Raw genomic sequence first — 12,991 nt, forward strand, 5'->3', positions numbered from 1 at the left:
ACCTTTCTGTCGCACTAGTCCCACTCCAAGACCCTGATCCTGCAAACGGATGAACAGGGGTACAGGCTAAAGGATCCAGCCGCATAGATCTGAAACAGGATTGGGGCTCATATGAGGCTTGCTGAGCTGCTGAGGGCAAAGCATGTATCAAAAATGCAAACTGCAAAGAACAAGGAAAGGCAGAAGAAAAGTGTTTTTAAATAAATCTTTAACCAGACACAGACTAATATGGAAAGGTTGCTAGGCAAATATTTTTCCTTTGCAGTTGATCTGTAATTGTCTGTAAATGTAGGGTTGGGATTCACCAGCAGGCTCTGGTTGCTTTGGGCTATTCTGGTGACACAAATCAGCCAGAAACAAAGGTTAACTGGCTGGTTATGCCAGGTTACAGCTGCGTTGCACTGAGCAGAAGCCAGGTAGGTACTGATGAATCTGTCCAGATGCAACCTCAGCAGATGCAACCCCAACAACATTCATACTACACTAGAATGGGGCCCTAGTCTGAAAAGTGACCACCTTTCTCAACAGCCCTGCTGCTTGTGTGCAATGTCAGCCAGAGCTGCTGACTTCCTGTAAATAAGTTCTTACTGCTGTTTACCCCTGCATGGATCTCACTACAGGACTGAGGCCTTTTATGGTGCTATTGTTCTTTATCCCTGCTAGCCCTGAGCAAACGTAGCTCCACCTCACCCATGATCAACAGCCTTGTGAATTAAATTCTGAATGCAGATACTTTGTTGTTGGTGAGGTGTGAGGCAATGGAAAAAACAGCTTGGTTTTCAGACTGCAGGCTCACTTTATCTAGCTAAGCGTTAGGAAAAAAATACATAATATGACTAGCGTGGTCTAATGGTTAGAGCACACAGAAGAATTAAGTTTAATCTGGGCTCTGCCACTGACCTTTTGGGTGACTTCGAGCAAATCTCTTCCCTGTCTATCTCCCTTTTCCCTCTACCCCTTTGTCTTGGGCATTGCAGTGGTGAGCTCGGTGAGCCAAGCCTCTTACTATGTATATGTGCAGCATTGAGCACTATGGGGCCCTGAACTCATTTTTAATAACTTTAGCTCAACGGATTTCATCTGAGAAATCACGGACCCCATAAATATGAGCCCTCTTGGGGCTGTTTTCATGGATCCCTTTAATGGTGTTGCGCTAAGTAGTCGAAAGTCAGGAATTGCCCAAGTGAAGGTTGATCATGCAGCCGGCCCTCTGCCCCCTTTGTGCAAACACATGGCAATCCAGTCTTTAACCACTCAGTCAAGTGCCAGTTCTCATCAAATACAGTGAAACACACCATTTTTCTGACATCCTTAGATACTTTGGGGCAAGTTGGGTGGGGTTTTTTTGTTTTTCCTTTTTAATAGATGAGATTTTCACATATGTGCTAGGCAGAGCAAATCATTCTACAGCATCAACTATGTGCGAAATCAATGCTTTTCTGTGACTGGTCCGTGGACAGGTGCCAGTCCCTGAGATCTCCCTGACACAGTTTAGGAAGGCAGCAAGCCAGTCCCTGGTATCAGCAAGGTTGAGAAACACTGTGCTAAATAAAGTGCTTTTCTTTTGAGATAAGTACATTTCCATTCAACTGACATATTCTACTCTGAAATTCTCTCTGCAGTTTTTAATTCACTGATACACTGTGTCTTCCTTGTGCAAAGGTTAACAAAGCTGGAATAGCTCTGAAAATTAGCTAGCATAGTAACGTGTCTTGGTTGGTGCGCTTCAGCATTCCACATAGTCTGCAGTTTCTAATGGGCCTGAACAAACTCCCTCACTGGAAAATATGTCTGCAAGTGATGGTGTAGCTCTGCCAGCGCCCCAGCTGGTGCCCATCGCTGTAGCTCTGCTGAAGCCAAACTTTAATTTGAAGTCAGTGGTGCTTTGCCAATTTACACCAGCTGAGGATCTGGCTGAAGGTTCTTTTGCAAGCTGTCATCTCCCCTTTGTTTGCAGATAAGTTCTGATTTGCTATTTTGCAAGCATTTACATCCCTCTCCTTGGGTCTTTGCCTTTCTGTATCATCGCTACAATGAAATGCGTTAACCCATCTGCCCCGACTTCCTGCTTCAGAGGAGATTCCACATTCCTTGTTCATCTGAGTCCGGTGTGATTACAGAAGGCAGTCCTGTCTCTGAATTCCTCTTATAATTCTCTTTCTATCTTTGTGCTTACTTTGTTAACTCTTTGGCTATGCCTATACTAGATGCGCTTTATCAATTTAGGAATACGGATGTACTATATTTGCAAAAGTGCTCTTAATGTGGACCCAGCTATCCTGGCTAAGATATGCACTGTCCAACCCTCATGAGTGAAAACAAGCAATACCAGTAAAACTGCACTTTTGTTTGTGTAGCTGTATCCACATGACAGACTTTTGCCCGCACAGCCCTGCTGGTCAGCGATCACACCTCTTCACGCCCCTGACTGTCATAGCAATGCCAGTGGAAGTCTGTAGTACAGACACAGTCTTTGTTAGGATGCACTGGGAAGACAGTGTGGGACTTCATTTACAGGATCTCACCCATGGCATGGCAATGCACCTTTCTCCTTTTATGACTCCATCTAGCTTTTTATGGCCTGCACACATCTGGACTTTCACTATTGCTTTGTGGCTTAGGCTACAAACTGCCACTATTAAAAACTATTCATATGCCATTATTGCCTAGATATCCCATCCAATATCAGAACCTCTTTGTGCTGGGCACTGCAGAGATATCGTTTCTATCCTAAGGGTCTTACAGTCTCAGTGAAGAAGTCCCACAAAGGATGTATCATTACAGGTGGAGAGCTGAGGCCCAGAGAGATGAAGGGGCAGTGAGCAGGTCTGTGACAGAGCTGGCACTTGAATCTAGCTCTCCCGAAGGCTAGGCTATGATTACAATGCCATCCTTCCTGTTGCCCCTTCTTTCTCTACTCCTGTTACCTGCTCTACGCATGCTGGGCTCAGGCAGGGCGGAATTCCCCTGGGTTAGGCTGTTGCTGGAGGCGAGCCTCTTGCTCTGTGTCACTTCACAATCCTGCCTCTTGCACTCCGTCCGCATTGCTCCCATCAGCTGGGTTTGCAAGCACTCTGTGACAGGCTCAGTTTGTGCTCTTGCCACATGGTAACCATGGCAGCTGCAGCCTGTCGATATTGCCAGAGGCCTCAGCTGGCACCTGGCTCTCTTTCTGTAACCGGTTCATCCTGCCGCTTTGTTACAGTGCAGATGGGCCAGTCTGGCAGAGCCCGTGCTCCTTTCCCTCTCAGAGCCCTATGTGCCCCTGGGCGGAGGGCCATCCCAAAGCCTAGGCACCACTCGAGCGTGGCATGGCCGTGATGTGCTCTTCCTCTGCATGGGGGTGGATTTCAACCCGTATGGATAAAATCCAGCAGCCACAGGCCTCAAACGGGACATGGCTCTGCTAGCTCTTCTTTGAAGTTGAGCTTAGTTTATCATTACAGTGTTGTTGTAGTCTTGTGGATCCCAGGATATTGGAGAGACAAGGTGGATGAGGTGATATCTTTTATTGGACCGACTTCTGTTGGGGAGAGAGAAAAGCTCGTGGACTACACAGAGGTTTTCTTCAGGTCTGTGAAAATTCAAAAGTTTGTCTCTTTCACCAACAGAAGTTGGTCCAATACAAGATATTACCTTGCCCACCTTGTCTCTCCATTATGATAAGACATGCTTGAATCTGCTGTGAGATCAGAGCCTGATAGTGGTACATTTACATTAACTTCTCGGCTGCTGGTTCTCCAGGCCTGGTGGAAAATGGGAACACAGTCTGTTTTACCAACTGAGAAGAGGGCTGCATTGTGCCAGGTGCTGTATACACACACATTGCAATCAGAGTTGCGACTGCAGTACAGGTAGCATACCTGCACTAGCTTTAACCTAGCTAGCATGGCTAAAAATAGTAGTAAAGCCAGGTCAGCACAGAACCCAGTGTGGATTAACAACGCTAGTACATTGCTTGTAAAGCCCATGCTGCTGTGTCTTCATTTTTAGCCATGCGGGTGAGATTAAAGCCAGCATGGGTATGTCTAGTTGAGCTGCTGTCACACCTCTGGCTGCCATGGAGACATTCCATAGTGAGAGACATTTATAGTCTAAACAGACAAAGGCTGGGAGGGGGGAGAGAGGTGCAGCAACTCACCGCCCACAGAGCTAGGACTAGAACCCAGGAGAGCCCTGCCTGCCTGTCCTGTGCCTTTTGCACCACATCCTGCTGCCTTTCAAGAGTTGAGGGTTTCTGTTGTCAGCAGTGAGAGGCTCACTCATGCTCTCATTAACATTATGGGGAGGTTTTTGCCATTAATTTTGGTGAGAGTGAGATTGAGCACTATGGCTGTTTCTCTGCAAATACTTTTATTTTTGTGGTGGGGCTACTCAAGTGCTTAAAGTTAAGCAAGTGCATACATGTTTGCAAGATCAGGGTCTTTCTATTTGTGTGCTAGAATACTACCCTCTATCACCTGGTTTAAGCTTACAAAGGAAACAAAAGATTCAGAGTAGCAGCTGTGTTAGTCTGTATTCGCAAAAAGAAAAGGAGTACTTGTGGCACCTTAGAGACTAACCAATTTATTTGAGCATAAGCTTTCGTGAGCTACAGCTCACTTCATTGAATGCATTCAGTGGAAAATACAGTGGGGAGATTTATATACATGGAGAACATGAAACAATGGATGTTACCATACACACTGTAATGAGAGTGATCACTTAAGGTGAGCTATTACCAGCAGGAGAGCGGGGGGGGGGTGGCTTTTGTAGTGATAATCAACGTGGGCCATTTCCAGCAGTTGACAAGAACGTATGAGGAACAGTGTGTGTGGGGGAAATAAACATGGTGAAATAGTTTTACTTTGTGTAATGACCCATCCACTCCCAGTCTCTATTCAAGCCTAAGTTAATTGTATCCAGTTTGCAAATCAATTCCAATTCAGCAGTCTCTCGTGGGAGTTTGTTTTTGAAGTTTTTTTGTTGAAGAATTTCAACTTTTAGGTCTGTAATCGAGTGACCAAAGAGATTGAAGTGTTCTCCAGCTGGTTTTTGAATGTTATAATTCTTGACGTCTGATCTGTGTCCATTTATTCTTTTACGTAGAGACTGTCCAGTTTGACCAATATACATGGCAGAGGGGCATTGCTGGCAAATGATGGCATATATCACATTGGTAGATGTGCAGATGAACGAGCCTCTGACAGTGTGGCTGATGTGATTAGGCCTTATGATGGTGTCCCCTGAATAGATATGTGGACAGAGTTGGCAACGGGCTTTGTTGCAAGGATAGGTTGCTGGGTTAGTGGTTCTGTTGTGTGGTATGTAGTTGCTGATGGGTATTTGCTTCAGGCTGGGGGGCTGTCTGTAAGCAAGGACTGGCCTGTCTCCCAAGATCTGTGAGAGTGATGGGTCGTCCTTCAGGATAGGTTGTAGATCCTTGATGATGTGTTGGGGAGGTTTTAGTTGGGGGCTGAAGGTGATGGCTAGTGGTGTTCTGTTATTTTCTTTGTTGGGCTTGTCCTGTAGTAGGTGACTTCTGGGTACTCTTCTGGCTCTGTGAGACTGTTTCTTCACTTCAGCAGGTGGGTATTGTAGTTGTAAGAATGCTTGATAGAGATCTTGTAGGTGTTTACCTCTGACTGAGGAATTGGAACAAATGTGGTTGTATCGTAGAGCTTGGCTGTAGACAATGGATCATGTGGTGTGGTCTGGATGAAAGTTGGAGGCATGTAGATAGGAATAGCGGTCAGTAGGTTTCCGGTATAGGTGATGTTTATGTGACCATCGCTTATTAGCACTGTAGTGTCCAGGAAGTGGATCTCTTGTGTGGACTGGTCCAGGCTGAGGTTGATGGTGGGATGGAAATTGTTGAAATCATGGTGCAATTCCTTGCAACAAAGACCGTTGCCAACTGTGTCCCCATATCTATTCAGGGGACACCATCCTTGGGCCTAATTACATCAGCCACACTATCAGAGGCTCGTTCACTTGCACATCTACCAATGTGATATATGCCATCATGTGCCAGCAATGCCCCTCTGCCATGTACATTGGTCAAACTGGACAGTCTCTACGTAAAAGAATAAATGGACACAGATAAGATGTCAAGAATTATAACATTCAAAAACCAGTTGGAGAACACTTCAATCTCTTTGGTCACTCGATTACAGACCTAAAAGTTGAAATTCTTTGACAAAAAAACTTCAAAAACAGACTCCAACGAGAGACTGGTGAATTGGAATTAATTTGCAAACTGGATACAATTAACTTAGGCTTGAATAGAGACTGGGAGTGGATGGGTCATTACACAAAGTAAAACTATTTCCCCATGTTTATTTCCCCCCCCCCCCACAGTTCCTCATACGTTCTTGTCAACTGCTGGAAATGGCCCACGTTGATTATCACTACAAAAGGTTCCCCCCCGCCCCCCGCTCTCCTGCTGGTAATAGCTCACCTTAAATGATCACTCTCGTTACAGTGTGTATGGTAACACCCATTGTTTCATGTTCTCTATGTATATAAATCTCCCCACTGTATTTTCCACTGAATGCATCTGATGAAGTGAGCTGTAGCTCTTGAAAGCTTATGCTCAAATAAATTTGTTAGTCTCTAAGGTGCCACAAGTACTCCTTTTCTTTTAAACAAAACAAAGGTATTTCTGTATGTAGCAGGATTCTTCCTTTATAGCTGACATGCCTGTGTTTGTAGAACCTCTGGAGCTGGGGTTCTCACCCTGGTTCGGTTGGCGTGTGTTTAACTCAAAAAGAGGACAGTCTCTTCATAGGAAAGGTTGCAACCACAGTCCCATTGCTAAGGGTGATTTTGATCCCTCTCGTAAATCAAAATTCCTTTTGCTTCCACATGATTTGAGTTAATTCTCCTTGGCACACGGTGCATTCCTGAAATATTTCATATGTACTTTCTGACAGGAAAAAACTAAAAATGGCTCCTTTAGAAAATTTTGGAAAGGGCTAAGGTTTGTTTGTGCCCAGCAAAATCACACAGCTCCACCAGAGCTGTCCAGAAAACGGCAGGAAAAAAGGGGAGAATTTCAGCAAATTGGAAGTTGTTCCTCATCCCATTCCATTCCACAATAGTTCCATATTTCATTTTCGCAATTTCCATTGGAATTTCCTACTTACAATACAAGCTGGTTGCAAACTTAACAATGAAGGGACTCTCGCCTCAGTGAAATGAGCCTTATTTTAGTCTCACTCTTTAACTTCACCTGGACTAAACCGATCCTTCTGGAATTTCATACAAGTGATCTTATGCCCAAGTAGAAAAATCTCTGGACAATCTGAGACAAAAATGGGAACTCACTGGGGCAATCTGATTCAGAAAATGAAGTGATCTCAGTCCTTCAACATTTTTCTACTCTTGATTTATCTCATCATATATGATTGGGCCAGACACAGCAATCACTGGATGAAATCCTCCATCCTATATTACGAGAGTTTAGACTAGATGATCACAACGGTCCCTTCTGGTGTTAAGCCCTGTGAATCCAAAATCACTGGGCATAGAAACTCCAGATGTGCTTTAATCAGTGCTTTTGATGAGGAGTGGAGCTGCTAGCTAGTTTGGGTGGCAGGAATTTGGGGCTAGATTATGATACACTTACATTGAATGGTACCTTACTCCATGAGCGATCCCAGTGAAATTGTTATAGGATTCAGTACAGGGGTAATTGGGTGGAATTATACAGGAGATCATACTAGATGATTTAATGGGCCCTTCTGGCCTTAACATCTATGAATCTATGCGCAAGCAAACTGTGTGTTATAATATGGCTAAATGTAAGTGTATACGTCTAGGAACAAAGAATGCAGGTCATACTTACAGGATGGGGGACTCAATCTTGGGAAGCAGTGATCTTGAAAAGGACTTGGAGGTCATGGTGGGTAATCAGCTGAATATGAGTTCCAAGTGTGAAGCTGTAGCCAAAAGGGCTAATGCAGTCCTTGGATGCATAAACAGGGGAATCTCAAGTAGAGTAGAGAGGTTATTTTACCTCTGTATTTGGCACTGGTGAAAACACCGCTGGAATACTGTGTCCAATTCTGGTGCCCACAATTCAAGAAGGATGTTGATAAATTGGAGAGGGTTCAGAGAAGAGCCACAAGAATGGTCAAAGGATTAGAAAACCTGCCTGATAGTGATAGACTCAAGGAGCACAAGCTATTTAGCTTAACAAAGAGAAGGTTAAGGAGTGACTTGATCGGTCTATAAGTACCTACATGGGGAACATATTTAATAACGGGCTCTTCAGTGTAGCAGAGAAAGGTCTAACACGATCCAATGGATGGGAGATGAAGCCAGACAGATTCAGACTGGAAATAAGGCATATATTTTTAACTGTCAGAGTAATTAGCCATTGGAACAATTTACCAAGGATTGCAGTGGACTGTCCATCACTGACAATTTTTGAATCAAGATTGGGTATTTTTCTAAAAGGTCTGCTCTAGGAAGTATCTTGGGGAAGTTCTCTGGCCTGTGTTCTACAGGAGATGAACCTAGATTATCACAATGGTCCATTCTGGCCTTGGAATCTATGACTCTCTGATTTATTGGGCCATTCTGGTCTTGACTTCATAGATTCATAAATGTTAATGGGACTGTTCGCAGCATAAGGTGCTACTCAGTAAAGCTATGAGAATCTGGCCCTGTTTCTCAAAGGCTTTTGCAATGGACATTACGGGTCATGAGGCGGGTGGCTAGGTGAGGGGAAGCAGTGGGTGGGAGCTGGGGGGGAGGGAGGGTCTCAGGGGATGGGAGGGGGCAACGGGAGCAGTCTGGCAGAGCCGGCTCCTGATCTGTTCCATTGTGTTGATGGGTATTTGAATATGTGACAGACCCTCTCCAATTCCCTTCTCCAAAGTTTCCTTTCCTAGACCCAGGGAGTTACTGGATTCTCTCGTTGTTCCAGCAGATGATGGGATGGTGAGTGAGAATGAGGAGGAGGATGCTCAGCAGGGAGGCCTTGAGAAGGTGGACACCCAGGGGACAATGCCGGGCAAGTCGAAGGGGAGTGCTCCCCAGAGCGCTGATGTGGGGAAGGCTGGCGAGGGCCCGCAGAAGGTGGAAGGGCAGCCAAGGAAACCTTCAGGCAAGAGGCAGGGAAAATCCGCTCACCGTGGCTTCAAGAAGTTCCACCAGAGGAGCCTGCTGGGGCACAGCCGGTGCCATGACTGCGGCAAGAGCCTGGGCTTCGGCTCGGGCTTCAACAAGCGCCCGCGGTTGCGCAGTGCCGAGAAGCCCTACAAGTGCAACGAGTGTGGCAAGTGCTTCCGGCTCAGCTCCACCCTCATCACCCACCAGCGCCGCCACGCCAGCGAGAAGCCCTACAAGTGCGCCGACTGCGGCAAGAGCTTCAGCGTGGGCTCAGCCTTCATCCAGCACCAGCGGGTCCACACTGGTGGCGTCAAGCCCTGCCAGTGCAACGTCTGCGGCAAAAGCTTCAGTGCCAGCACCAGCCTGGTCAAGCACCAGAAGCTGCACCTGGAGGAGAAGCCTTACAAGTGCGACGAGTGCGGCAAGGGCTTCAACTGGAACTCACACCTGGAGCGCCACCGGCGCATCCACACCGGCGAGAAGCCCTACACCTGCCCCGAGTGTGGGAAGAGCTTCAGTTGGAGCTCCCACTTGGACCGCCACCGTCGCACCCACCTGGGTGGGGAGAAGGCCTGCAAGTGCACTGATTGCGGTCGCTGCGACGGCTCCAACGGCACCAAGCCCCAGCGTGGAGCAGGAGGAGCTGCCGCTGCCGAAAAACCCTACCAGTGCCCTGAATGTGGCAAGGGCTTCAACAAGAGCGCCACGTTGGCCAAGCACCGGCGTTCCCATGCGGGTGACAAGCCCTACAAGTGCGAGCAGTGCGGCAAGAGCTTCGGGCTGAGCGCCTCTCTGCTGCAGCACCAGCGGAGCCATGCAGCCGGCAAGCCCTACCAGTGCGGTGACTGCGGCAAGAGCTTCGCCTGGAGCTCCCACCTGGACCGGCACCGGCGCATCCACATGGGCGAGAAGCCCTACCGCTGTGAGGACTGCGGCAAGAGCTTCTCACAGAGCTCCCACCTGGAACGGCACCAGCGGGTGCACCTGGGCTCGGAGCAGCCCTGCCAGTGCACTGACTGCGGGAAGAGCTTCCTGGCCAGCGCCAAGCGGCGCCGCGTGCTGAGCGGGGAGCGTCCCTGCAAGTGCACTGACTGCGGGAAGAGCTTCCTGTGGGGCTCCCGCGCCAGGCCTGCCCCCGTGGCGGAGAGGACCCACAAGTGCACGGAGTGCGGGAAGAGCTTCACCTACCGGGCAGAGAATGTCAAGCACCAGGGCACGCAGACGGGCGAGAAGCCCTACACCTGCCCCGAGTGCGGCAAGAGCTTTGGGCAGAACTCGGCCCTGGTGAAGCACCGGCGCATGCACACCGGCGAGAAGCCCTACAAGTGCGGGGACTGCGGGAAGAGCTTCAGCGTCCGCTCCAACCTCATCAAGCACCAGCGCACCCACCTGGGCGAGAAGCCCTACAAGTGCCCCGACTGCGGGAAGGGCTTCATCCAGAAGTCGGACCTGACCAAGCACCGGCGCATGCACACCGGGGAGAAGCCCTACAAGTGCAACGTCTGTGGGAAGTGCTTCAGCGTCAGCTCCAACCTCATAAAGCACCAGCGCATCCACCTGGGCGAGAAGCCCTACCAGTGCTCCGAGTGCGGCAAGAGCTTCATCCAGCGCTCAGAGCTCACCATCCACCAGCGCGTGCACACCGGCGAGAAGCCCTACAAGTGCCCCGAGTGCGGGAAGTGCTTCAGCCGCAGCTCCCACCTCAACCGGCACCAGCGCACCCACGGCGGCGACAAACCCTCACTGCTCTCCACCTCCAAGAACTCCGTCTCTGCCGCTGCCAGCAACCCCCTGCAGGCCTCCTCCGCCTTCTCCTCTGCCTCCTTCTCGTCCCCACTGGGCACCTCCTCCACCCCCCTCCCCGCCCTGCCCTCTTTCCCTTCCTCTCCCTCGCCCATTTCCATCCCCGCCCTCTCCAACAACCCGCTGGATCTGCCCTGGGCCCTGTCCTTCCCATCCCGCGCCTTCCCCCACCCTTCCTTCCCCTCGCCTGCTCCATCTGGGGCCCCGGCCCCGTCACTAATAAACTAACCGCCCCCCGCAGCCTCTCCGTTCCCCGTTGCTCCCCCTAATTCTCGCCTGCCTCCCTCTTCACCTCCTCCCTATCTGCCCCCTCTGCCCTGCCTTTTGCTACCCCTCTCACTCTGCCTGCTCCCAGGGCTGTGCAGTTGGCTTCCTACTCTTTCCTCCTTCCCCATTCCTTCTCCTCCTTTGAAATTCACACCATCCACCTCTTCTCTCCCCTCTCCTTGCCCTTCACATGCCTGGCTCCTCCGTTCTTGGTGCCTCCAGCTTCCGTGCTGGTGACCCATCCAACATGACTGCATCTTGCTTCCTGTCCCCAACATCCTCATCTGACTCGCAGCACTGGATCAGTTTCCTTGACTCTCTTTTGACCTGGTCCTCGCCACACCCTGTTCCCTTTCTGGCCCCTCTTGGGCTCTGAATTCTTATTCCCCAGTAATCAAGTTACCTCTTTCCATACAGCCCTCTTCCTGCATACTGCCTACCCAGCTTGATGTTCCTCTCATGATCTCCTGTCTATGCCTTCCTTGATGTTCTCAGCCCCTTTCTCATCTCGCTACAGATTCACACTGGGAGGTGTGAGATTCATTATTTACAATCCATTAGCCATGGAATCCCTCGCACGTCCAACCTTTCTTGTCTATATCACCACACCCTGGCTTATACTTCTATTCCAACTCCCTTGCTGCAGGGGGACTCTGGAGAATATCCTATAATGATGCATATTTCCTCCACTGAAGGTTAATACTTATTCTCTTCTACTATCTTCCTTGCCTAACTCTGCCCATCACCCATCCCTCAGTCTAGGCACCATCCAGTGCTGCTTCTCCCTGGTTATAGCCTAGAGCTAGATGAACAACTGAGAAAGTGATTTGTGAATATGTTTGTGTTCAAATGGGCTAAATTCTATTTTGCTCCCTTTTGTGGGATCATATTATTCTATGTTACTGTTATTCACAAGTTGAGCTGTTCAGTGTTTTTGAGGGGTTTTTTAAAGAGAATATTTTTTGACAAAACATGTCCTTTTTCAAAAATGAACATTTTTGCAAAATCATTTGGGTTTTTGTTTTTTTCAAATTTTTCAATTTTGTTTTTTACAGAAATGTTGCAAATATTTTAGACTCTTGTTCTTTGATGTGAGTTTTTTTTTCTTCACTTTTTCACATTTTCGGTTTCCATTTTGTTTTATTTCCATTGCCAGTTTTGACTGGTGGGCTTAGTAAAATGCTGGTAATTATTCAAAATCAAAAAAAATCTTTCATTGTCAAAAAAATTTTCATTTCAGATTCAAACATTCCATTTTCTAAAATTATGATTTTCAAAAATGAAGACTAATCTATAAAAAAATTATGAAAATTTAGAAAAAATGAAAATGATCAATAACTATTTTTAAAAGCAAAAGAACAAAAATACTTTTGAAATGTTCACAGTTAAAAAAAAAGTTTCAGCCAATTTTATTAATTGGAGGTGCCTACAACTTATTTGTGAAAATGTTCACAAATCCAGAACTTTTCCACAAATTTTCATATTCATATGTGTGTGTTCGAAAATATTCACTGGAAAGTGTGATATCCTTTTTTACAAAAGTTTCACTCATCCAATCAGGAAGCAGAAACAATACCAAGTGACTTAGGTGACCAATGGCACAAAAGACACACATAAAAGTAGTGTATAGTCAAATTAGGCAACTGGCAAACAATCCATAGAATATAAATTGTTCACGTAGGTTATTCTGCTGATATTTACAAATCATTGGCCCTGGTGTTCAGCTAGTCTTTGTTGGGGTAAATAATGGAGCGGTATCAGTTTATGACAGCTCAAGAACTGGCTCCATAAATCTATTGGTAGGAATCAGGACTGGTTTGTG

The 12,991-nt window shown here is 47.4% G+C and overlaps 1 protein-coding gene across 7 annotated transcripts in view; it reads left to right on the plus strand.

Annotated features, from left to right (window-relative positions):
* The window catches only part of LOC140898208 (uncharacterized), a 37,398-nt gene extending 25,162 nt beyond the window's left edge, over positions 1-12,236 (plus strand). For 3 of the 7 annotated variants that reach the window (XM_073311701.1, XM_073311700.1, XM_073311702.1), the window contains exon 4: positions 8,867-12,235. In XM_073311701.1, the coding sequence (XP_073167802.1) occupies positions 8,867-11,130 (2,264 nt within the window). In that variant the 3' untranslated portion in view covers positions 11,131-12,235. Of the gene's footprint in view, positions 1-8,866 lie in introns of all 7 variants that reach the window. The other 4 variants (XM_073311705.1, XM_073311706.1, XM_073311703.1 and 1 more) reach the window with 4 other exon arrangements.
* The last annotated feature ends 755 nt before the right edge of the window (positions 12,237-12,991 follow it).

Source organism: Lepidochelys kempii, chromosome 14 (assembly GCF_965140285.1).
Source record: "Lepidochelys kempii isolate rLepKem1 chromosome 14, rLepKem1.hap1, whole genome shotgun sequence".
NCBI lineage: Eukaryota > Metazoa > Chordata > Testudines > Cheloniidae > Lepidochelys > Lepidochelys kempii.